Here is a 21,165-nt window from a genome sequence, read left to right as displayed (position 1 = left end):
AGATTTTGATGCCCGTTCAAGGCGTTCCGAATCGAACTCATGTACACGTCGCGCCGTGTAACAAGCATCGCCATGCGGTCTCCGGCGTGATGAAGAGCGTTTGAACGCTCCCATTTGTTGTTTTCCCGCACTTCCAGCTGGGAATGCCGATGACATTCAAATCCTGATCTCTTCACAGAAAGGAACTTTGGATGGTCTCGACCAAGTCGACCCACCCAAAGGTCTTCCGGCAAGTTTACCAGCCCTACATGCAGCAAGGTTGAGTAACTGCTTCTCGGAATCTCGGGTAGTCACGTAGCAGTATATCTATCTGCAATGCCACCCCTCCACTGTCTCCATTTCCCCTTCCTGGTTCCCAAGAGCATTCACTGTCACCCTCTTCTCAAGCAGGAAACTCTGAGAGCCTCATTATGGAGAGCTTTACTCTCGTCATGTTTTATCTTGGCATCCTAGTGGTGCCTGGTTTCCTATTCTCTTCCCTCCGGCGCTTGCTAGGATGGTCCACAAAAACATCCGTGGATGGCAAGACATCCAAGTCTCCTGCCAGATTCCCTGGTCCCAAGCAATACCCAGTCGTCGGCCGGGTTCATGACTTGCCCAGATTTGCCATGTGGCTCAAGCTCAAGGAATGGGCAGATGAGTTCGGGCCAATCTATCAAACCAGCATGCTTGGCCAGAAGTTCGTAATCATTTCTGACGAAGGAATGGCTCAAGATCTCCTCATCAAAGATGGCAACAAATTCGCCGGAAGACCCCAGATCAGGGCGCTCATTGATCATAAGTTGGGTCCGGCATACTCTGCTTTGATGGACCGCCATGGTGAGTGACACAATAACCATGATTAATTTGACAATCGACGCGAGGCTGAGTTGATCAACAGACACTTGGAAACATCAAAGAAAATGGGTCCATGCGGCTATGGCGGCTGCTCATCAGCATCACTTCTATGGTCATATCGAGAACGAGGTCAAGCGGTGGCTGGTGACCCTCCTTGTCGACCCAGAGAAATTTCACGGCAACACTCGCGAGCTGACAGGGCGCATCATCAGTCGCCTTGCTTGGGATGACTCCACACAAGGACGGGCCTATGGCGAGAGTGCCATTGAGACCTTGACAAGGATGTCCATCTCTGGCCCCATTGTCAACACCATGACACCACTATGGCACATTGCAGACCTCGTTCGATACAATCCTTGGCGCAAGTACGAAATGAACCGAGAGAAGAACCAGCGTGCTTGGTGGTTGAAAACATTCAGGCTCTCCAAGGCAAGATATCTGAGAGGAGACTTGCCATCAGACACATGGACCTACCGGTACTTCGAGCAGCTACAGAAGAGTGGAAATGAGACTCTTAAGCAGACTGAAAAGGCCGAAGACTTCGCAGCCTGCATGCTTGGCTTCCAGTGTCTTGTTGGAGTGGTCACTATTTCTGGGCCTATGCAGTTCTTCTTGATGTGCATGGCGCTTCACCCCGAGTGGTTAAAGAAATGCCAAGAGGAAATTGACAGGGCCTGTGGCGATAGGATGCCAACTCGTGACGACTTCGCCGAACTTCCAACCGTAAGAGCTTGTTTGAAAGAGACCCTCCGGTGGAGGTCTGGGGTGCCTCTTGGTAAGTAGACCGTTGCAGAGATGAGGAGCTTTGAGTTGATATGAGTACTGACTACATCTGTTCAGGGGTTCCCCATCAATGCGAGCAGGATTCTGAATTCCGCGGCGTGAGAATCGAGAAAGGAACAATTATCCTTGCATGCGAGTGGTATGTCACCCCGCGCTGATCTTTACCAAGCCTTGATTGACGCGACCCAACTGCAGGAACATCAACCGTGTCCCGGAAAAGTACCCCGACCCAGAACATTACCGCCCGGATCGCTACCTAGACCCCAGCTTTCCCACGTATCAGGAGCCTCTCAGCCGGTACCCGAACTTCCGCGATGGTGTCGGCATGCATACGTTTGGGTGGGGTCGTCGAACATGCCTGGGCCAGAACCTAGTTGATGACGAGATGTTCGTCGCTGGAGCAGGCGTATGCTGGGCCTTTGACATGAGCCTCAAGAAATGCCCCTCCACTGGCGAGGACGTGACGTTTGATACGCAGGCGACGAACTCCAACGTCATTCTGGAGCCTCTGCCATTCCCAATGCAGTTCAAGATCAGAAGCCCTGAGCGAGCTAAAGAGGTGTTTGAGGGGTACAATGCCGTCAGGGATGCTCTGAAGGTTTGAGCAAGTCTAAAGCAATGATATAATCCAAGATTGTGTTACATAGATAAAGTAAAGAACAGTGTCATGTTGTAACAAACCTATGCAGCAAGTCCATATCCATTTGGTATTGTGATCCTATTTCTTACGGTACACATCTCCTGTTCTCTCAATTTCAAGGTTCGCGTCCTTACCACGACCCTCCTTTTCGAACTGTCTTACGAGGGGCAAAACCTCCCGTCCAAATTGCTCAATCTCTTCATCGTAATGTAAGAAGGCAGTGAGCACTAGGTTAACACCCAAACTCTTCAACAAAACGAGTCGCTCAGCAACTTGCTCCTTAGTACCAATGAGCTTTGTCTTGAAGCCATCGTTGTACTGTACCAAGTCGTCGAACTTGCTATCGGCCCACATGCCCTTCTTGTTTGAGGTGCTGGCCCCAGCTTCCTGAACAGAGGCCCGGAACGCTTCGACGGCCTCCTTGTCCGCCTTGCCTTGGATCTCCTGCAACACGCGAACGGCCTCTTCTTCTGTTTCACGAACGATGACAAAGCCATTCACCGCGAAGCGCACCTGGTCCTCGCGGCCGACCTTTGCCGCGCGGGCCTTTACGTCCGCAATCTGGTTACGGAAACCATCGAGGTCGTTGCCGTTCATGAAGTACCAGTCACTGACCTCGGCGCCATTGTTTCTGGCGTCGTCGCTGTTGCCGCCCTGGAAGATCTCGGGATGAGGTTTCTGAACTGGCTTAGGATTGAGTACATAATTCCTGTAGCGGTAAAAGTCGCCGCCGAAGGTAAATCCTGTGTCCTCGGGTGCGGTCCAGATGCCTTTGAGACAGCGGATGAACTCATTGCTGCGACGGTAACGCTCAGCATGCTCCAACCACCACTCGCCGATAGCTGTAAATTCGCCCTTGAACCAACCGCTCACAATGTTAACGGCAATGCGGCCATTGCTGTAGTGGTCGATGCTGGCGATCTGCTTCGCCACCGTCGTGGGATTCCAGGGCCCAGGGAGAATAGCAGCAATGATCTTGACTGTGTCTGTGGCTTGGAGAATTGCCTGAGAGAAGGACACAGACTCATGTTGGTTTGCAGCACCGTATCCAGACGTGAAGCGAATCTGCGTGAGGCCATACTCGATACCAGCTTGCTCCGCAGCCTTGGCGTACTTGACGTTGCTAGCCAGGTCCCAGTTTGTCCTCTGCGGGATCTTGCTGATTATCAAGCCACCTGAGACATTGGGTACCCAGTATCTGTCAAGTTAGCTACTTGTCTGCAACCTTTGAGGAGAGGATACCTACGCGAAAAGCAGTCGTTCAGGGTCACTATTGAGGGGATGTGGTTGAGCGGTCATTTTCGCTGCGATAATGTGGAAACTGTAAGGTCTGTGGCTGCCAATTTTGCGCCTCAACTGTGATTCAAAGAAGCGATCAAGTCCCTTTTCACTTTGGCCCGGTAACACTGAAGTAGATTGAGATTGAACGATGTTGACCAAGCACACTTCGGAGACGGGGAACGGAAGAAGGGCAGGTTCTCAAATCCTATCATCAAGGCCGGTGACATACAAACAATGACAGAAGAGGAGATGTGATCAGCACATATCAAACCATCATTCTGAATCTACTAGGATGTAGCTATGCTGGCGCGTTCTGCGCGATATATCCAGATCGACGTTGCGGAGGAAGTTCCGTCGAATTGACGACATTGGCGAACCTATGCCTAGCTCTGACGTGATTTCCAAATACCACATTACGACGCATGCCTGAATTTAGATTGATACAATCGGAGCCAGTCACGGCACTTGAAGAGGCATGTGGTGCTGGGGGGAAAGGTTATGTGCCTTGCCGCTCACCCGTCCTCTCCAAGTGCGGCAATTGCACCATTATCAACTCAATGGCGAGATCGCCAGATCCCAGTTGACTGGGGTTTCCCCACGCTTCGATGGATGCATCCACCCCAACATGGCGCGATGTGGGATTGAACCAAGATCTGCGAACTTTAATCTCAACCAACTCATTGAGACGAGTCTGAGCTTTCCAAGGTTTCATTGCAATGAGCAAGGATAGAGCAAATTTTCGGAAAACTCACTGAGACCAGGGCCATGTCGTCGGGTTCATAACTAAGTTCTGTTTGATTTATCTGCTGAAGGATCCGAAAGACAGACCTGCGCCTGCAGCTCTCCATGTTGTCTTACTTCTTTCAGTTTCTCTCGTCTGTTGTCCTACTCCAACTACAATGTCCATTTACTCTTCAGCCCCCAATGGGGCAAGCGAGAAAGGGGTCGAGTCTGTCAAGCCGGAGCCTACCTTGGAGAGATTCGAGACGCTTAACCATGGGCCTCGATTCACTGCACCAAGACCGCTTCCTACAGCAGCGGTGAGTACCCCTTTTCGCGAATTCGCGATCCTTCCAAACATGTTTACTGATCAAAAAGCCTATAGACCTCACTTCCGATCGGAGCTTTCTCTACAACCTTGACGACGCTTTCCCTGAGTTTAATGGAGTGGCGAGGAGTGACAACAACTAACGTCTATATCGCAAACTTCTTCTTTCTAGCTGCCTTTGGCCTAGTGATATCTGCTCAGTGGGAGCTTACGGGAGGAAACGGTTTTGGTTACAGTGTCTTCAGTGCTTTCGGTAAGCTCGAGTGAAATGGCTTCCAACGTCTCCTCGACTGACAATTAGCGTACAGGCCTCTTTTACGCAGGTTACGGTGCCATATTAACTCCGTCTTTTGGGGTTTCAGCAGCATATGGCGATGATACCCAGCAGTTGAACAATGCTCTCGGACTCTTCATGATCAGTGAGTGATGTTATCAATCGTTGCAGTCAAAAATTAAGACTAATGCAAGGACTCTCGCGCAGTTTGGAGCGTCTTCGTTCTCGCCTACCTAGTCGCCACCATACCGACCAATATTGTTTACATCCTGATCTTCATCTTCGTTGAGTTATGTTTTGTACTGGTTGCTGCTAGCTACTTTGCTGCTGCCGATGGCCATGATAGCGCATCGGTTGGATTGAAGAAGAGTGGTGGCGTTTTCGCGTTCCTCGCTGGGCTTGTTGGATGGTAGGTTTCTAGCTGTTGCAGAGAACAATTTTGCTCAACTAACACAACTCAGGTACCTGACTTTCCACCTCTTGCTAAAGGACTCTTTGGTAGAGTTACCATTGGGTGATACTTCTCAGTACTTCCCCAAGACTCGGAAGAAGACCGAGTAGCTTGCCAAATTGAGGCAACAGTACAATTTATTGATAGAGCTGATGAATTGGGCATTTGTATTGAAGTGGTAGAGCCTGGATTGTGGTCACTAATCATACGGTTAAAATGTAGATACCAGACGTTATTCAATCGCAAAATCTGTGTCTCTCTAGAAATTAACATTCATCCTACGGTCTGATCCAGGTGTCAGCTGTTTGTATTCATTTAAGTCCTTAAATCGGAGAGAGTAGATTTGGCGGGAGAGGAAAACAAAATAACGGGACATGACATCTTCTATCATCCATCTTCTTTGGCCGGCTGGATTGATGTTACAGGTGACAAAGATTGACGACTAACCTCAGGGTTTCCGAGCAGCCCATAGTCAGAAACTCAATCGAATGAAGTTCTTGTGCAATGAAGCCTGATTGGTGCACTGCAAAGATATGCCGCGATTGCTGCAGAATAGCGTATATGGTGCCATCCTTGTGCTCGCAGACCCCTCTTTCGAGAACTCTCTGCGACAAGTCAGAGCAGCTGCCGAAACAATGATACTTTCAACATCAGATAGAATATCTGCTCGATAACGAAAGTCTTCTGAACAGGCGATTGTCCCTGGACAAAGGTAGTTAAGCTCCAATGTGACCTTATCCCTGCATGCCTCATTACCTGTCGGTATGGGGTTGGGGGCCAGACGCGGAGGTGCGAAGTACACCCACGCGCGCATCCTAAGTCGTTGCGATTGCGACATATGACAACATAGCTGTGGACCCTCGCGCCACTGGCGACGGCGGAACGGAGTGCCGGCTATCGCTGAACCGTTAGACTACGGAGGCGGTACGGGCGGGCGTGTTTGAGCATATTTAGATACATGTTGGCGCAATTTGACATCAGAGATAGAAGGGAGACAATATTCATCCAGTCCTCTCACACGTCAGTCAACCGTTTCCCGCCTGTTGCGGATTTCTACTCGCTTTTATTCCTTCCCCAAATTCGAGCGACAAGACAACCATTCCTTCGGAGAACGCAAGAATCTAATCTCAAAGGTCGTACAAAATGAGTAGCAACGCTCGTTCGGTTCCTGCAACCGACCCCAAAGTCTACGACGAGTACCAGCAGAAGTGGTCGTCACTTCCTGCGGACGAAGCAGCGTGGCTTCAGCGAGCCAAAGACGTTGCAGATGTGCTAGCCGTAGATGCCGCGCAGCGTGAGAGGGAAAATAAGTCACCTAGAGCTGAGATTGCGCTGCTGAAGCATTCTGGTCTTCTCAAAGTCCTCGGATGGAAAAAGTATGGCGGTGGTGAGCAGCCGTGGAGCGTCGGCTACAAGGTGATTCGCGAGGTTGCCAAGGGAGACGGGTGAGTTTGACCGAAGATTGAGTACTTTTGCGAGTTGAATTTCTGATGTACTGGAATAGATCAATTGGCATGCTTCTGGGATACCATTTGCTCTGGTCAACGACGGCCAATGTCATTGGCAGCTCCGAGCAGGCAGACCGCACTCAGGATCTCATCATTTCCAACAACTACTTTGTCGGTGGTGCCGTAAACCCTCGCGACAGCGATCACAAGATCACTTCAGACGGCGACAACGTCATCTTCAATGGCTTCAAGAACTTCAACACCGGTGGAGTTATCTCCGACTTGACTGTTCTCGAAGGTGTACTTGAGGGTACGGATGACCACCTGTATGCGTTGGTGAAGACTGACCAGCCGGGAATTATCTTTTCTCACAACTGGGATAATGTTGGCTTGCGTCTGAGTGAGTCGGGAAGCGTCAAGATTGAGAACGTCACTGCGCCCTGGTCTGATGCACTAGGATGGAATGCCGCCGAAAAAAAGCCAGATGACTCGATTCTCAAAATCCCGTTTGCAAGTCTGCTTCTTCCCACGTAAGAATCCAATTCTCAACACTTTGATAGCAAAATCTGACTTTTAGGAACAGGATTCAACTCGTTTTCAGCAACTTCTACATCGGTATTGCATGGGGTGCGTTGGATTTTGCCTCAGCCTACACTAGAAAAAACACGCGGGCCTGGCCCTTCGGCGGTGATGTAAGTGCTAGAACAGCTCCAATCAATTATACCCATAAAATGCTCACAGCGAACTTCAGAACAAGGAGAAGGCCGAGGATGAGTTTTATATCCTGTCCACCTATGGAAACTTCCTAGCTCACCTCCGTGCAGCCGATGCACTTGCCGACAAGGCGGGTCTCGAGATTGATGCATTGTACAAGTACTCTGGAGATCCATCAACTAGGGCCAAGGTCACTGCAAAGGCTCGAGGAGAAGCAGCGGAGTGGGTTGCTAGTGTCAAGGTCACGGCAACTGACACGGGACTTCGGGTTACGTCCGGTGTGTTCGAGGTGACGGGCGCGAAAGCCACCGGAACTAAGGTTGGCCTTGACAGATTCTGGAGGGATATCAGGACACACAGTCTGCATGATCCTGTGTCTTACAAAAATCGTGAGCTCGGTAGATATCAGCTGCTGGGCGAGATTCCCGAGCCGACATGGTACACTTAGAGAAGACACCAGGCGGAAGTATCAATGAATATAACGCATTTTGAGCCTTAAATTTCTCTCATTCCCATTAGGCTAATCATCGCTCGGAGCTGGTGAAATATGAACCTTCCTCACTGCCCTCTTATGGCCTTGAATCAATAGTCTAGATGTCTATACTTACAGGTCCATATCGTGGAAATGTGAAAATGCTTGATAACTTCATACAGAGATTTTACAGAGAGATCGACGCATCGGCAAACTTACTCTTGTCCCGAATAAGCTTTCCATATTTGAAGAATAGGTAAGGAAAGACCATCATTCCAATAGCCAAGAAGCCCAAAAGTGATGAGGCCCATTGAAACCCGAGCCTTACGTACATCTGATTTCCAAAAAGCGGAAATGCAGCTATGAAGGGATCAGTCAATTATGTACGAAGACTCTGCAACTCGTCAGGGGACACTTACCAGCCGCCAGGCAACGGACAAAAGAATTGGCAGCTAGCGCACTGGCAGCATACCTGGGATAAGCTTCAACCTGTTCTCTGTTAGTGACTTTCTATGCCTTGGTAATTCTTCTTGGGATGGGCTACGCACCAGAAAGGTCCAGATACCAGTGAAAAGAAGGATGTTTCTGTTGAGAGGAACATTGTGTTAGTCCAAACTACTGTTGAGAGGGCGCTAACGATTGCATGTATATGTCAAAGCTCAATAAGACTTACCCAGCCCCGAACATGGCTGTACCAACGATGGGAACGATCCAATGCACCCAAGGGTACATGGACCAACCAAACATGAAAATTCCCACCGGAACAAGAATAGATCCGAACATAGCGGGTGGAAGTCGGAACTCAGGCTCGCTGCCATCTCCATTTTCGCCTTGGCCCTTGTTCTTCAAAATGAGTCTTATCCTGACTTTATGCCATACCGGATCGGTGGCAATACCCAGCAGCATACCAACCAAGATCCCCAGAAAGCTACAGCCAATTTGATAGAGATTGAAGCCATAAGTCTCTCTAAAAACAAGAGGGAAAGCTCCAAAGAATAAGTATAGTATGCCAAGTAGCAAAGCCGAGAAGAGGCAAAGAGAGAGACACATTGGCTCAAAAGTGAGGAGCTGAATGGGCCGCAGCAATGATATCCCAACAGCACTGAGCACAGATTTGGAATGCATCTCCGAAGCTGCTTTCCAACGATCATCCTCGGTTTCTTTCCGAAGATTGCGAGCCTTGTTCCGTAAGAGAATGGGATCTGATAAGCCATGTCAGTTGCGAGTTCTTGGAGGGGGGTCATCAAGCTTACGATAAGTTTCGGGGACAAGAAAGACAATTCCCAGCTCTAGTACAAAAGACCACATTATGAGGACGTAGAACGTCCAGCGCCACCCGGTATAATAGTTAATGAATCCGCCGACTAAGGGTCCTAGGCTTGGTCCAATGAACGGACATATGGAAAACAGCAGCATGGGCGCTTGTAATTCGTCGTTTGAAAACAAATCTCGGACGGTTCCAGCGGATACAGCTTGGAAAGCACTCCCTGAGAAACCGTCCAAGAAGCGAAGGACAACTAGTGTGGTGATGTTTCTTGCTGTCGCTTGGGGGATAAGAAAAAGGAGGTGGCAAGTGGATGAGATCAAGTAGATCGGCCTCCGCCCATAAAACTCGCTAAGAGGACTGAAGAGCATCGGCCCTAGCGACAAACCGAGAACAAAAGTTGATAGCCCCAGAGTCGATACGATCCTCGAGTTGTGAAATTCGGCCTCCAAGTTGGTGTATGTTGAAGTGTAAATAGAACTCGCACATGTGCTTTGCAGGTGTAAAGTGTTAGCAGTGACACAGACCCCTAGGACTCCTAATGACCATAGATCTTACATGCAGAGCGCCATTTGTGAAACCACCATGGTGATTAGCCATTTTCTCATCTTGCCGTAGCTTCTTGGACATAGCGGATCGTTATCGCCACCATCCCAATCTACCAGAAATTGACCTTCGGCGCGTGTCATAATCTTGGCTTAAGGTGATGAAGCAGGGTCTTCCATATACTTCGTATAGGAACTGTATCTAGAGTTCGCGACGGCTTTCGTAAACTTCTCAGCGATTGAACCGTGAGAGTGCGCAGCTTACTGAGTTGCAACGCGGCAGTGTGCCGCAATCTTCTCAAGAAATGAGTTCGCAGCTATTCAATCATTACTCCGTTGCTCCGGGCATATTTCCGCCAGTTACAATATCGAATTACTAAGCTACGTCATGTATGTCACCCTAGATCGGTGTCGGTTCTCATACGCAATGGCCGGCAACGGAGGCACTAAAGCGGAGGCGGAGACGGATGTAACACCGGGAATTGTGACGGAGATGTAACGGGCATCACACCAACCAGACCTTGGACCAGCCACTTGATAGATTGCGAAAAGTGCTATCAAAGTGCTCTTGACAAAAGGCGTGAAAATTGGAAGAAATGAAGTAAGGAATATGCCACTAGCAACACAAACCTCATGATTCATCACTAGTCTCAATCGCAACTCTTCATAAGCACTTTTTCCCCGACAATGAGTCTTTCGCCTATGAAGCTCTTCGAGCCGCCAGCTACACTCACTGTGGTGGGGCAGAGCTAGCCGAAGTCATCTCAGTGTGCTCTCACATTCCCCCCGGCGACGAAAAAACATGGCTTAGAGAATGGCAATTGGCTGGAGACCGCGCCGTCCAAGCCGCGAAAGCGAGCTTGGCGAATAACAATCGATGTGGTGCGTAGCATGCCTTTTTACGCGCTTCGAATTATTACCGCACGGCCGAATTCTACCGGCGAGATAACGTTTTCGAAGACGACCTATCCAAGAAGCTCATCGGTTTAAGTACCGAGACATTTTATTCTGCAGCCGATCTCATGCCATACAAGACCAAAAGGATTCAAATCCTCTTTGAAGGGACTACTCTTCCGGGAACGATGATGTAGCCTGACAAAAGCGACAAACCGAGGCCCACGATCATTTTTAATGGTGGCTTCGACTCTACCAAGGAAGAGATATTCTACATGAATGGCCAGGCGGCACTTGAAGAAGGCTTCAACTTTATTCTCTTCGATGGCCCGGGACAAGGCAAAGCTCTGAGAGAGCAGCGCCTCGTTTTCAGAAACGACTGGGAGACTGTAATCACTGCGGTTGTCGACTATGCTCTTGGCCAGCCCACAGTCATCGCAAACAAGGTGTTCCTTATGGGCATCAGTATGGGTGGCTACCTTGTCGGAAGAGCTCTATGTTTCGAGCATCGATGCGCGGCCGCTATCGTCAACGACGGGGTTTGCGACTTTGGCGCTGCATCTCATTCCCAGAACCCTGGCCTTGGCAGATTCCTGCTCCGCAATGGTTGGGACGCTACGATGAATGCTCCAATGTTCCAGATGATGCGCTATTAATGTTGGATGCATTCTCTTAAGAAAGGGTCGACCGTTCTCAGTCTGAATTTAATGAACATACATAGGACCTTTTCTTCTCAAAGTCCGCCAATGCTCCGACGTGATCGGCATTCTAACACGCAGTCAACCGTATAGGCAACCGTGTAGGCGATTGAGAAGAAGAGAATAGTACGAACGTGCACGCGCTGAGAACTTGATTCAGACGTAAAGTTTACATCACCCTTCTCAGCCCATACTTGGTCCCGAAACTGGCATTGGGAGACTTCCAGTGACTTGACAGATGTTCTATTCTTAGTCAACAATGAGTAGTCCTTGTTGCAGACTTTTATTGAATTCCAGCCATTTTTATTATATTGTCGTCGGGTTGTCTTCCGTAGTTATCGCAGTTCACGCTTATCCGAGTCTTTCCCCGGTATATTCACCCATGAATAGTTTACAAATGAAGCGACAGGTCGGCAAAGACTAAAGACAGGTGTACTAAGGTCTCCTAGGACTTGAGGGGATAGGATCTTGAAAACTAATCATGTCAAGGACTGTGAGATAACATTTAGTGAGCTGCCTAACACACATATATTAGCCAGCCCGCAACAGCCAGAGTTCGATAATTTATTCCCTGTAAATTGGTGGAGAAAGTCATACTGAGGCAGGATAAGGAGTCATGGAGGATGAGAAAGGGGCGACAACGTATGCTAGGCAGTCGCGTTTGTTATTTCTGGCGGACCCTGGTCGGCAGAGGAATGTTCCCGTTTCGCAAGTCTTGAGGCCCAGGAGACATTCGTTTGAGAGACGTAGATAAAACGAACAAGAAGGACACTCAACAGGATGATGAAACACGACATTTCAGAAAAGCATGGCAGGTCGATGGCTTCCAAAGAAGTATTGGAAAGTTGCGTTACGAGGCCATGCGTGTTTGCTAACTACCTTAAGGTACCTCATAATATAAGAGGCTTCTGCAATATGTCACTAAAATTACAAATGCCAGGTAGGGTCGTTCTACTGCTTATCAGTGACATCTAGGTATCTTAGTAAGGGTTTGATTTTTGATGGAAAAAAGTATAATAATACATTCAGAAGCGGAACAGAAACGAATTCTAGCCCATTTTCGAGCTTTGGTCTTCAAGGCCTTTGCAGCGAGCCCAGGCACATCATTGACGTCCAGTGTCTACGTCCGGTAGCGCGGCAACTAAGGTAGGCTGCAGAGGGTACTTTGTCTTTTGCAGCTCCCAGCATCGCATGGCTCATGTGTCATCATAGACATAAAGAGCAGAAGGGGAAATTCAACTCTCTGAGATTGGATCAAGCGCTTGCAGTTACGTAAACCGTGCTGATCACTGTGCTTCGTGGTGGGCATCGAGACTTCTTGGAAGTGGTGGTGAAAGGCACAGCCGTTGCACTCAAAGTCGCGGCTGAGCTGACTGTTGACACCGCCAACTCGCTGATCTCGCTCTTCGGGGCCGCTGATCCACTTAAGCCAACCGCAGTCGTAGATGCGTACGAGTACGTCGCGTTGGCAGAAGGCACTGCCGCGGAGGCAAGGCTTGTGGGCACGACTACCGCCGCTGAGGACGAAATGTCCTGTCCCCCAACTGTGGACGTGACTGCCGGGAGTGTCCAAGGGGTGATTGTCGGAGCCACGCTAACACCCTCTGCGGTAACGTTCTCCACAAGAGCTTGGGGCCATCTAGCCGGCCCCGGCATCGTGAAGTTGACGATCCACGGACGATACATGTAGAACTCGATACCGGGCTCGTGGCCGTCGTATAATCCCGGAATCTTGACAGTCGGGCCGGGCACGGCGGTACTGTCGCTCTCAACTTCGATCTGGGCGCAGTTGAAGTAGAACTCCGCACCACCAAAGTCACCAGCGCCATGAACGCCAATGTGCTCGATTCGCATGAGGTACTGCCCAGCGGGCGTCTCCTCAGGCAACTTGAACGTAAAGTTGCCAACGTTGGTGACGCCCCACTCGATGCCTTCGCTGGAGAAGGACTTTGGCCCGAGCTCATAGATCTTGAACCAGTCACCGGAACCGTCGTACTCGCGAACATCACCCGGTGCTTTGGAGAGGTAGGCCTGCATGGGTCCCGGGTGCTGAATCGTGCCGCCAAAGTTGAGGCCGAAGCCCACTTCGTCGCCCGCCTTGACTTTGTAGACGCCCGTGGTGGCGGCGTGCTCCATGGAGCCGGTACGGCATCGGAGGTCGGTGCTGTCGTAGCCGTTCTTGAAGGGCATGTAGCCCGCGCTGTTGTCGCGGACGTATTCGTTGTAGCCGGTGAAGTTGCCGTTGACGATGAGGTGGGGAAAGAAGTAATGGGCGGACGCGCCGGAGGCTGATGCAGCCAGAGCGAGGAAGGTTGAGCACCGCATGTTGGGCGAGAAATGGAATAAGGAACGGAAAGGCAGATTTGCCAAAGTGCTGAAAAAAAAGAATGGACTGAGCTGTTACGACCCGCGGAAGATGGAAGGACAACACACTGGAGTATGGCAGCTCATGTAGCGCCGGCGTTTTCATCACCTTATACTTCGTCATGCTGCCGGCAGGAGTCCGACATCGACTTTGACTGCCGAACGCCGACTTGACGTTTGTAAGTGGGCCAAGCCCATTAGCCCCCGAGTCTAAGATGAACCGGTGGTCCTGTCATCAGGCAAGCTAACGGGACATCCCTTGAACTTTGACGGTCTGTTTCAACGGGCCGGTGGGATGGCGTGGACGAATAGACGCCGCCGTCACCCATGAAATTCTCCGTAGCTATCGGACGTCTGAATGGCCCAACATCACCTTGTCACATTGGCCCTGGTCGAAGGCGTCTACTAGAGTTAGAATGTGTCTAGGAAGCTGTCAACGATAGGGATAATTTACGCGCACTCACCTGAGTGGTGCGGTAGCCCCCTTACGGCGGGACATGCCTTGGCGCAACCGCAACGCCGGGTGCCGGCGAGGATGACGGAAGAGTAGCAAACAAAGTCGGACGGATCGTCGATCTTTTATCTACGCGAGGCACGTTAAGAACTAGGATTGAAAGGCGAGCTTTATGGAGTTTCTAGACATATCAACCGCTCAACCCCCCCTGACTCAATTTTGACTCACGCTATTCTGCTTGATATCGCACTCCTTCTCCTCACATCAGCGCCCAAGACCCGAAACCCGAATATTGAAAATCAAAGTCAGACAAAAACTAAAACCCCCCTTTCTGTACTCCTATCAGCAAAATTATGCAGACAACAAACCTCTCATATTGGAAACCCATGCCCCCTCTCATGTTTCTCACTTCGTGTAGCTGCGCTGATTGGCAAAGATGGTCTGGCCAGCAGCCACAACTGCGGTCTCCCAACCGGGGTGGTGAGATTTGTAATGCTATCCATGCTGTTAGCTGATTTGTTCTCACAAGGAGTTGATATTCAAAGGGGAAGTGAAAAGCAACTTACTCTCTTGAGGCGATCCGTCGTCGTGTAGCCCAAGCCACATCCCAGCACACATCGGTTCGTCTTGCGTGCCTCGAGGCTTGCAACACGGTCAGACTTTACCTTGGTATCCTTCCGGGGAGTATTCCTAGTCTTGATCGAGCCTTTACCGCTGCGGGGATTTTTCTTCCCAGAGCCCTCAAAGTCCGAGTCTGAGGAGCTGGAGTTCTTCCTGGGTGGTTGGGGAGGAATGTCGTCTCTCACAAAGTCATCTGGGTCCGAAGTGTCATCTGAATCTGGTTCCTCGGGTTGTAGAGCGCCACCATCGTCCAAGTCCATCGGGTCCGGAGAGGGGTGTGTACCTTCTACTTGCGCCTGCGCATGCCCCCGAGCAATTTGGAGGATAATATCTCCCATAGCGTCGATAGTCGCTCTTTGTACATCTTCCCAGTTCTCGACGTCTTCGCGGTTGTAGAAGTCGATCAAAAAGTTTGAAACGAGGTGTTGAATCTCGGGACGGCTAAGGAACGGTGGCGCCATCGCTGTAGTCAACTTAGTAGATATCAAGTTTGTGGGTAGGTTGTTTGTTGGGATTTGGGGTATACTGAACTTTGTCTGTTGTTAAGTTGTCGGTGATCGGCTGTGCTGGGATAATGATGATGTTGTATTCAGTCGACGTTGGGAAGGATGAAGACGAAATAAGTATTCTCCCAATGACGGGCACGGAGGCTTGAGGGTCAGTCAACAGTGTTGAACTCAAAGCCAGCAATTTTCAGAACAATCCCATCGATATTGCAAAGACCTGTTTGTGTTCTCGACCTTGGACAATGTCACAATAGTCGAGGTCTCTACCTCGTTGGTCATTGAATAAAGGCGACCGTTCCATCCACAAAGGGAGTTCAAACAGTGAGACAAAGTCTTTGAGGACGCTTTATCATTGACCACTTAATATCGCATCACTGGTGAAAGCCAACAAAGCATTGTAAGAATTCGCAAATTTTCATCCGCATCTTCACTCTATTTCCTTCTACCAATCATGCCGGAAATTTAAATTCTCCCGGTCGCAGAACAAGCGCCAGCCGGAGCTCAGTCTCCCATCGTAGCTTACCTTGATATTTACCCTTTGCCGATGGTAGTCTCGGGTAGATCCAAGGTCTGCAAAACAAGGAGATACTCTACTAGTGTACTTGGGCCCGGCTCTGCTTCTTTTGCTGCTCATGGCGAGATTCCTTTGTATTCCATGTGAATACGATGGCAGTAATTACGGGTTGATACAAATACATTACTTGAGCCCGAATCGACGTGGTATCTACACGTATAGATTGCTTACATCTAGATATTGTCACTCAGAGAAGACTCCTGTGGCCGATATGGGCCACTCATAATAGCATAGCTGAATCTCATTCACGATTCTACTGATAGTCCCATGGGTCATCGCCCCAGTCGTCTCCAGAGTAGTCCACAGCAGCTTTCTTCGTCCACTTGTTCTGAGCAGCGGGACCTTGATCTACAGGAACGGTGCTGACGGTAGTCTTTGGCTGAGGCTTCGAGAACAGAGGCGGGACAGTCAGTTCGCTGTCTGCGAGCGCCTTGGTATCAAGAGGACGCCCCTCAAGAGTCGGCCGGGCCGATTGAGTAGTGTGGCCGACATTGTGCGGTACGGGTTGCTCTCGAGTTGGCTGAGCAGCATGCCGCTCAACTGTGACAAGCTGCGGCCTTAGTACCGGCTGTGCTTGGGCTTCAGATACGTCCATTGTCGAAACAGAAGCAGCGTCTGAGAGATTATCCATATGGTCCATCGGTGAACCTGAAGGCAGTACCAAGCCTCCAGGTGGCACGCTGGCTGAACGTTGTTGGATCTGTTCCCCGGTCATGGAGTGTCCTTGAGCTTGAGAGTTAGGCTGAGACGCTAGCCCTGTAGGTAGAGACGCGTTGCTCTGAACCGGGAAATTCTGGCGAACTGGAGCTTGCTGAAGACTGCTAGTGTTTGGAGTGAAGGCCTGGTTACTCGAAGATTCTGGCCTACTTAACAGGGCAAATGGCGTATATTGGACGTTGGGCACATTGCTTGGTTGTCCAGACATGACTGGCACCGCTTGTTGGCTTAACCTCGGATCTGTTGATACGCCGGCAGCCATAAGGTTTCCCGACATCGAAACTGGCGAAGGAGGTGCACCATGCATCGGCTGTTGAGCTATCGGGATTCCTTGTGGTGGCGGCGGGGCCTTTTGAAGGGCACCGGACTTGCTAGAGCCTCCTTTCTTGAACTTGGACAGCCAGCCTCCCTTTTCCTTTCCGTTTGCCGAATGTTGCATGACGGGCGGGGTTGATCCGGGGCGCATTGCGCTTGACTGAGGTAGTCCTGCAATGTTGACTGTAGCTTGATCCGGTGGGGTGTTACTCGCCACTGGACAGTAAGCTGGATGGGGAGCGAAACTCGATTCAGAAGTATACCCTCGGGTATTTGGGGAGATTCGTCCTCCTGAGGGATTAGGAGCAGAGTTCATCACACTTTCGATCTCGTTGTGCTCGTGAATAGGGTGAAGTAGATGACCCGGAGACCTTATAGGCGTGGAAGGGCTCATTGGGCCAAGACCTTGTTGGGGAGGCAGAGTTACTGTGGGACGAGATGGGCGATTTGTCAGTGTCACGGGTTGGCGGTTATCATCGGTTGGGTATGGTGGTTGTGAAGTGAATACGGGCTTGGCTCCTGAGGCTGGACTACGAGATTGTCCTGATTGCATCCCCATAGGATGCACTGAATACGGCCTTGAAATGCCATGAGCAGCCTCAGTAGCACTAGTGCCGCTTGTCTCCCAATGCACCGAGTCGAAATGAGGCCGCGTTTGGCCTTGAATCTGATCTGACAACTCGTATCTTTCTGGCTGCGATTGCTGAGACGCCGGTAGCGCTGTTTGGCTCGCCGTGCTACCAGGCGGTAGAGAGTGACGGCGATTTGACGAAGGGGTGTAAGTTTCGCGAGAAGTCTGAGACTCCATAACTTGATTAGGATGAGCCGTGGCCACCGATGATACTGGAATCTTCCCTGGTCGAGCTGGAGGAGCTTGGCTCTCTGCGAATTTGTAGGCCTGCCGGGAATTCTCTATTGTCGTCGGCGCAGCAGAGGGACCAGAAGTTGATGCTGTCCTCAAACCTGCGGTACCGAACCCAGCACCGGACTGTGAGGAATAAGAGTTCGAGTTTGCACCATGGAAGAAGCCGGAAGAATGGCGTCTTCCGTCGCTCTCCAACGGTGACGGAGTTTGGAGGGGAATTGATGACTGGCTGCCTGTCGGGGGCCCAAGGGACGAGACCTCGCTTGAAGCATACGACGTCTGCCGAGGTCGTCCCCCGTCCAGTCTAGAGTCATATCCTTGCGTATCATCGCGAGGGTAGTCGATCGATGTTCGGTGTTGAGCGGAAGATGGTTGTTGGCGAATTTCACTCTGGGCTCGCGGACGCTGAAGGAAGGCGGGTGCAGATGGGGTGTTTGTTGCAGGAAGCTGACCGCTTTGGTTTGCTATTCCATACTGGTCTTGCGATGACTGAATAGGCGTCGTCTCGGGTCGTTGAACTTGCGAGCTTTGGCGACTAGAAGATGTCTGCGAGATTGTGGCGGAGGGGCCAAAAGCTTGAGTGTTGTCTTGATGAGACGGTGAAGGTGCCTTCTGGCTTGCGAGACCTGGTTGGAATGCCGCGTATTGCGTTTCCTTCCCCGTCCCTTTCTTGCCTGGGCTATCAGAAGATGCTGACTGCGGGAGCGACGGCTCCTGGGCTCTGCTCTGTGGCTGTCCTCTTGCTGGCTTCAGCACTGATGGGAAGTGTTGCAAAGGCCCCTGTGTAACGAAACCTGAAGTTTGACTGGCTGTGCCGGGGGCTCTTGGGTGATTGGCGGGAGGGCTTGGGGTTTGAGACGAGTCCATGGTAACTTTGGGCGGCAGCTGAGGAGGCTTGAGAACAGAGGGCATACTTGTCTGGTCGAACTTGTTTCGTGGGCCCATCATTAGGGACCCATCCCGAGTAAGGGAATTACGATGTTCTCGGGGTTTGTAGTCAGTCGTGCTCGATTGCTCTGTAGCTATGCTGCTGACTGCTCCGGGTACATAGGGGTGGTATTGAGTCTGCTTGCCCGCCGACTTGGAAGGCTTTCTTTTGATGTTGAAAGGACCACTTCCGCTCGGAGTTGGTGAGGGGCTTTGCGTTGGTTGCGGCGCCGGCGGAGGCACCACCTCTGGCAGAGAGTGATCAGGAGTTGTGATCCCTGTACCTAAATCGCGTCGAGGTCCCTGAGATGCTGTAGATCTCCGAGAGGGTGATGAATTTTGCGGCCTAGATCCGGTTCCAAAAGTAGCGCCGTAGAGGGCTGCATCACTCATGTTCGTCTGATGCAGCAAATCGTGGGTAGACTGAGCAGATGGCGGCTTTGCCTCCGCCGGACTCGTCCGCTCTGGTAACTCGGCAATACCCAGGTCGGCGAAATTCGTCTCGATGGGTGCTAGCACTGCTGTGTCGGCCATCTCAACCGGGTCAGGGTGGGTTTCGATGTGAGCTGGCGCCGTGTGCTCCGTTGCCATTTCGGCCATGGTACCCACTGGGTCCCATGGCGGACTGTAGACATTGGCTGAGAATCCAGGCCGAGGCTTTTCAACTGAATCGAGAAGCGGAACGCCAGGAGAGGGTGGGAGGGCCTGGCTGGGATCCGGGCTGGTATTAGTGTTGACGTTGAGAGGCTGCTCTGCAGTAGTCGTCTCTGCCCGTGCCTCGGACGTAGCTTCAGCCCCTTGCACAGGGACACTGTTGATGATAGAGGGTGTATTGGTCTCGCTTTGTAGCGGCGATACGCCCGACTTCATACTGGCAACATCGAGCATCGCATGGTTCTTGGTACTGCTGCCTTCGCCGCTTTCACCAGCATTCGGCCTACCCAATGCCTCCTCGCGATCGTCCTCGTCAGCTTCCGGACTGATGTCGTCGTAAGCGCCGGGGCCAAGGTACATGAAGTTCTCGGGCTGGAAGAAGAAGCCGTCGCTATCGTCATCGTCATTGCTCATGGGTCCTCCAAAACCACTTCGACTCATACCAAAGTCGGACATGGGTCCGCCAGTAGCGCGCATCTTGGATGTTGGATTGGCATCGGTCGTGGTTCGTCTTTTGAGCTGTTGTTGGCTCTCAAGCTTCTCCTCGGGGGCAAGCTCGGGGGCTGGTGAAAAGCAATCGACAAAGTCTGGAAACTCGTCGCCCTCTTTTGGGAAGTGAAATTGGACATGGCCGTTGGGCTTGTAGCGGTAGAACCAGCGGGAGCCATCGTAGTCCCATTCCCAACCGGAGGGGAGGGCCGCCATGATGCCCGAGGCGACGAGTGTTCTCGCTCTGGGGAGATGTGGGATCGTAGAGCCTCGAGAAGCTGGAGGGGTTCCCTTCGAGGGACTTCGGGCAGAGTCGCAATCTGATTGGCAGACACAACCAACAGCACTGTTGGGTGGTTTCGGACGGGCTTGGTCCGATTCTCGGAGTATTTGATAGTGAGCCTACTGCGGGGATCTCGTTGTTGTTGTTGCGGATAGCGGTTCGAAGAGCCAGTCGTCAAGCAGGATGACGAAGGTTCATAGCCGCGTCAAGGTTGTTCGCGATGGCGACACGACATGGTCGCGGGGAGAGAGAAAGGGGAGAAGGGGAGAGAACGTGGCGCCAGGCGTTGTTTTTCTGCGACATGGCTTCGATGGCATAGCACCTGGGCAAGGTAATAAACGGTGGCAGAGAGGTGCGAATAGGTGACTAGACTAGATTGAGCTGCAGTGCGGCTGAGCTGCATGGGCGTTGGCGTTGTCTCTGTCTGTCTGTTCGAGGATGCGTGTGATGAGAGAGGAATGGAGCGGGCAGCTACAGATAGTGTACCGCAGTACATTGAAGCCCAGGCAACGAACTATTTGCTCCCTTCAAGTTCCCTGTAGGGTACGGGGTACAAGGTGCAGGTCACTCCACCCCCGATGCGGCTTGGCTTTATTTTTAGGGGTCTTTGGGGTCCATTGGGCCTTGCCCGGGGGTGTCTTCGGTGCTTGGGTAGCATCCCCCGGACCGCTTCAGCAGGGTCTGTGTGGTGATGGTGGCTGATCTCCGGCAATCTGCTCTGTTCTATTGGACAACGACGTTTGCTGACTGTGCATCCTGTTCGACCTCTACATCTCGGGCTCCTTGATTACTAACTTCCGACTCACATATCTGCCTAATACGACAGCATCAAAGGATGATTCTGAGAGTTCATGGTGTTTGGAGCTGGAAAAACGAGGATTAAGAAATGATTTCTATGATTATTGTTACCCTGTTTAGTGCCTTGAAGATCCGACCTCCCTCGACAGCCAATGGTAGCTTGAGAGAGAGGCATCACCCAGTCGTCAAGGTCCATCCCTGTTTAAGCTCCAGTCGCGAATGCCATCCCATGAACCGACCGATGGAACA

General features: G+C 51.2%; 9 protein-coding genes across 9 annotated transcripts; 4 read left to right on the top strand and 5 right to left on the bottom strand.

The window, feature by feature from the left end:
* Positions 1-410: 410 nt before the first annotated feature.
* Positions 411-2,224, top strand: CPAR01_07981 (cytochrome P450; the record flags this gene model as incomplete). Its single annotated transcript, XM_060492250.1, has 4 exons — positions 411-819; positions 881-1,612; positions 1,678-1,759; positions 1,816-2,224. The coding sequence occupies 4 exons, from the start codon at positions 411-413 to the stop codon at positions 2,222-2,224; spliced, it is 1,632 nt and encodes a 543-aa protein (XP_060348620.1).
* A 114-nt stretch (positions 2,225-2,338) lies between these two features.
* Positions 2,339-3,559, bottom strand: CPAR01_07980 (methanesulfonate monooxygenase; the record flags this gene model as incomplete). Its single annotated transcript, XM_060492249.1, has 2 exons — positions 2,339-3,458; positions 3,507-3,559. The coding sequence occupies 2 exons, from the start codon at positions 3,557-3,559 to the stop codon at positions 2,339-2,341; spliced, it is 1,173 nt and encodes a 390-aa protein (XP_060348619.1).
* An 881-nt stretch (positions 3,560-4,440) lies between these two features.
* CPAR01_07979 (uncharacterized protein) lies at positions 4,441-5,424 on the top strand (the record flags this gene model as incomplete). Its single annotated transcript, XM_060492248.1, has 5 exons — positions 4,441-4,581; positions 4,647-4,842; positions 4,898-5,008; positions 5,071-5,272; positions 5,325-5,424. The coding sequence occupies 5 exons, from the start codon at positions 4,441-4,443 to the stop codon at positions 5,422-5,424; spliced, it is 750 nt and encodes a 249-aa protein (XP_060348618.1).
* A 1,033-nt stretch (positions 5,425-6,457) lies between these two features.
* On the top strand, positions 6,458-7,924 carry CPAR01_07978 (acyl-CoA dehydrogenase domain-containing protein; the record flags this gene model as incomplete). The annotated part of the gene is made up of 4 exons (XM_060492247.1): positions 6,458-6,759; positions 6,819-7,292; positions 7,346-7,454; positions 7,514-7,924. The coding sequence occupies 4 exons, from the start codon at positions 6,458-6,460 to the stop codon at positions 7,922-7,924; spliced, it is 1,296 nt and encodes a 431-aa protein (XP_060348617.1).
* A 211-nt stretch (positions 7,925-8,135) lies between these two features.
* Positions 8,136-9,256, bottom strand: CPAR01_07977 (uncharacterized protein; the record flags this gene model as incomplete). Its single annotated transcript, XM_060492246.1, has 5 exons — positions 8,136-8,308; positions 8,368-8,437; positions 8,497-8,533; positions 8,622-9,150; positions 9,202-9,256. 5 exons carry the CDS (start codon positions 9,254-9,256, stop codon positions 8,136-8,138), a joined length of 864 nt encoding a protein of 287 aa, XP_060348616.1.
* A 1,670-nt stretch (positions 9,257-10,926) lies between these two features.
* On the top strand, positions 10,927-11,307 carry CPAR01_07976 (uncharacterized protein; the record flags this gene model as incomplete). The annotated part of the gene is made up of 1 exon (XM_060492245.1): positions 10,927-11,307. The coding sequence occupies one exon, from the start codon at positions 10,927-10,929 to the stop codon at positions 11,305-11,307; it is 381 nt and encodes a 126-aa protein (XP_060348615.1).
* Positions 11,308-12,603: 1,296 nt separating this feature from the next.
* On the bottom strand, positions 12,604-13,674 carry CPAR01_07975 (cellulose-growth-specific protein; the record flags this gene model as incomplete). The annotated part of the gene is made up of 1 exon (XM_060492244.1): positions 12,604-13,674. The coding sequence occupies one exon, from the start codon at positions 13,672-13,674 to the stop codon at positions 12,604-12,606; it is 1,071 nt and encodes a 356-aa protein (XP_060348614.1).
* Positions 13,675-14,572: 898 nt separating this feature from the next.
* Positions 14,573-15,249, bottom strand: CPAR01_07974 (uncharacterized protein; the record flags this gene model as incomplete). Its single annotated transcript, XM_060492243.1, has 2 exons — positions 14,573-14,662; positions 14,734-15,249. The coding sequence occupies 2 exons, from the start codon at positions 15,247-15,249 to the stop codon at positions 14,573-14,575; spliced, it is 606 nt and encodes a 201-aa protein (XP_060348613.1).
* Positions 15,250-16,121: 872 nt separating this feature from the next.
* On the bottom strand, positions 16,122-20,051 carry CPAR01_07973 (uncharacterized protein; the record flags this gene model as incomplete). The annotated part of the gene is made up of 1 exon (XM_060492242.1): positions 16,122-20,051. The coding sequence occupies one exon, from the start codon at positions 20,049-20,051 to the stop codon at positions 16,122-16,124; it is 3,930 nt and encodes a 1,309-aa protein (XP_060348612.1).
* Between the last annotated feature and the right edge of the window lie 1,114 nt (positions 20,052-21,165).

Source organism: Colletotrichum paranaense (genome assembly GCF_030867605.1).
Source record: "Colletotrichum paranaense strain IMI 384185 chromosome Unknown Scaffold_6.1, whole genome shotgun sequence".
NCBI classification, from domain to species: domain Eukaryota; kingdom Fungi; phylum Ascomycota; class Sordariomycetes; order Glomerellales; family Glomerellaceae; genus Colletotrichum; species Colletotrichum paranaense.
Note: the sequence above shows the minus strand (reverse complement) of the source record. Positions and strands in the feature narration are given on the sequence as shown.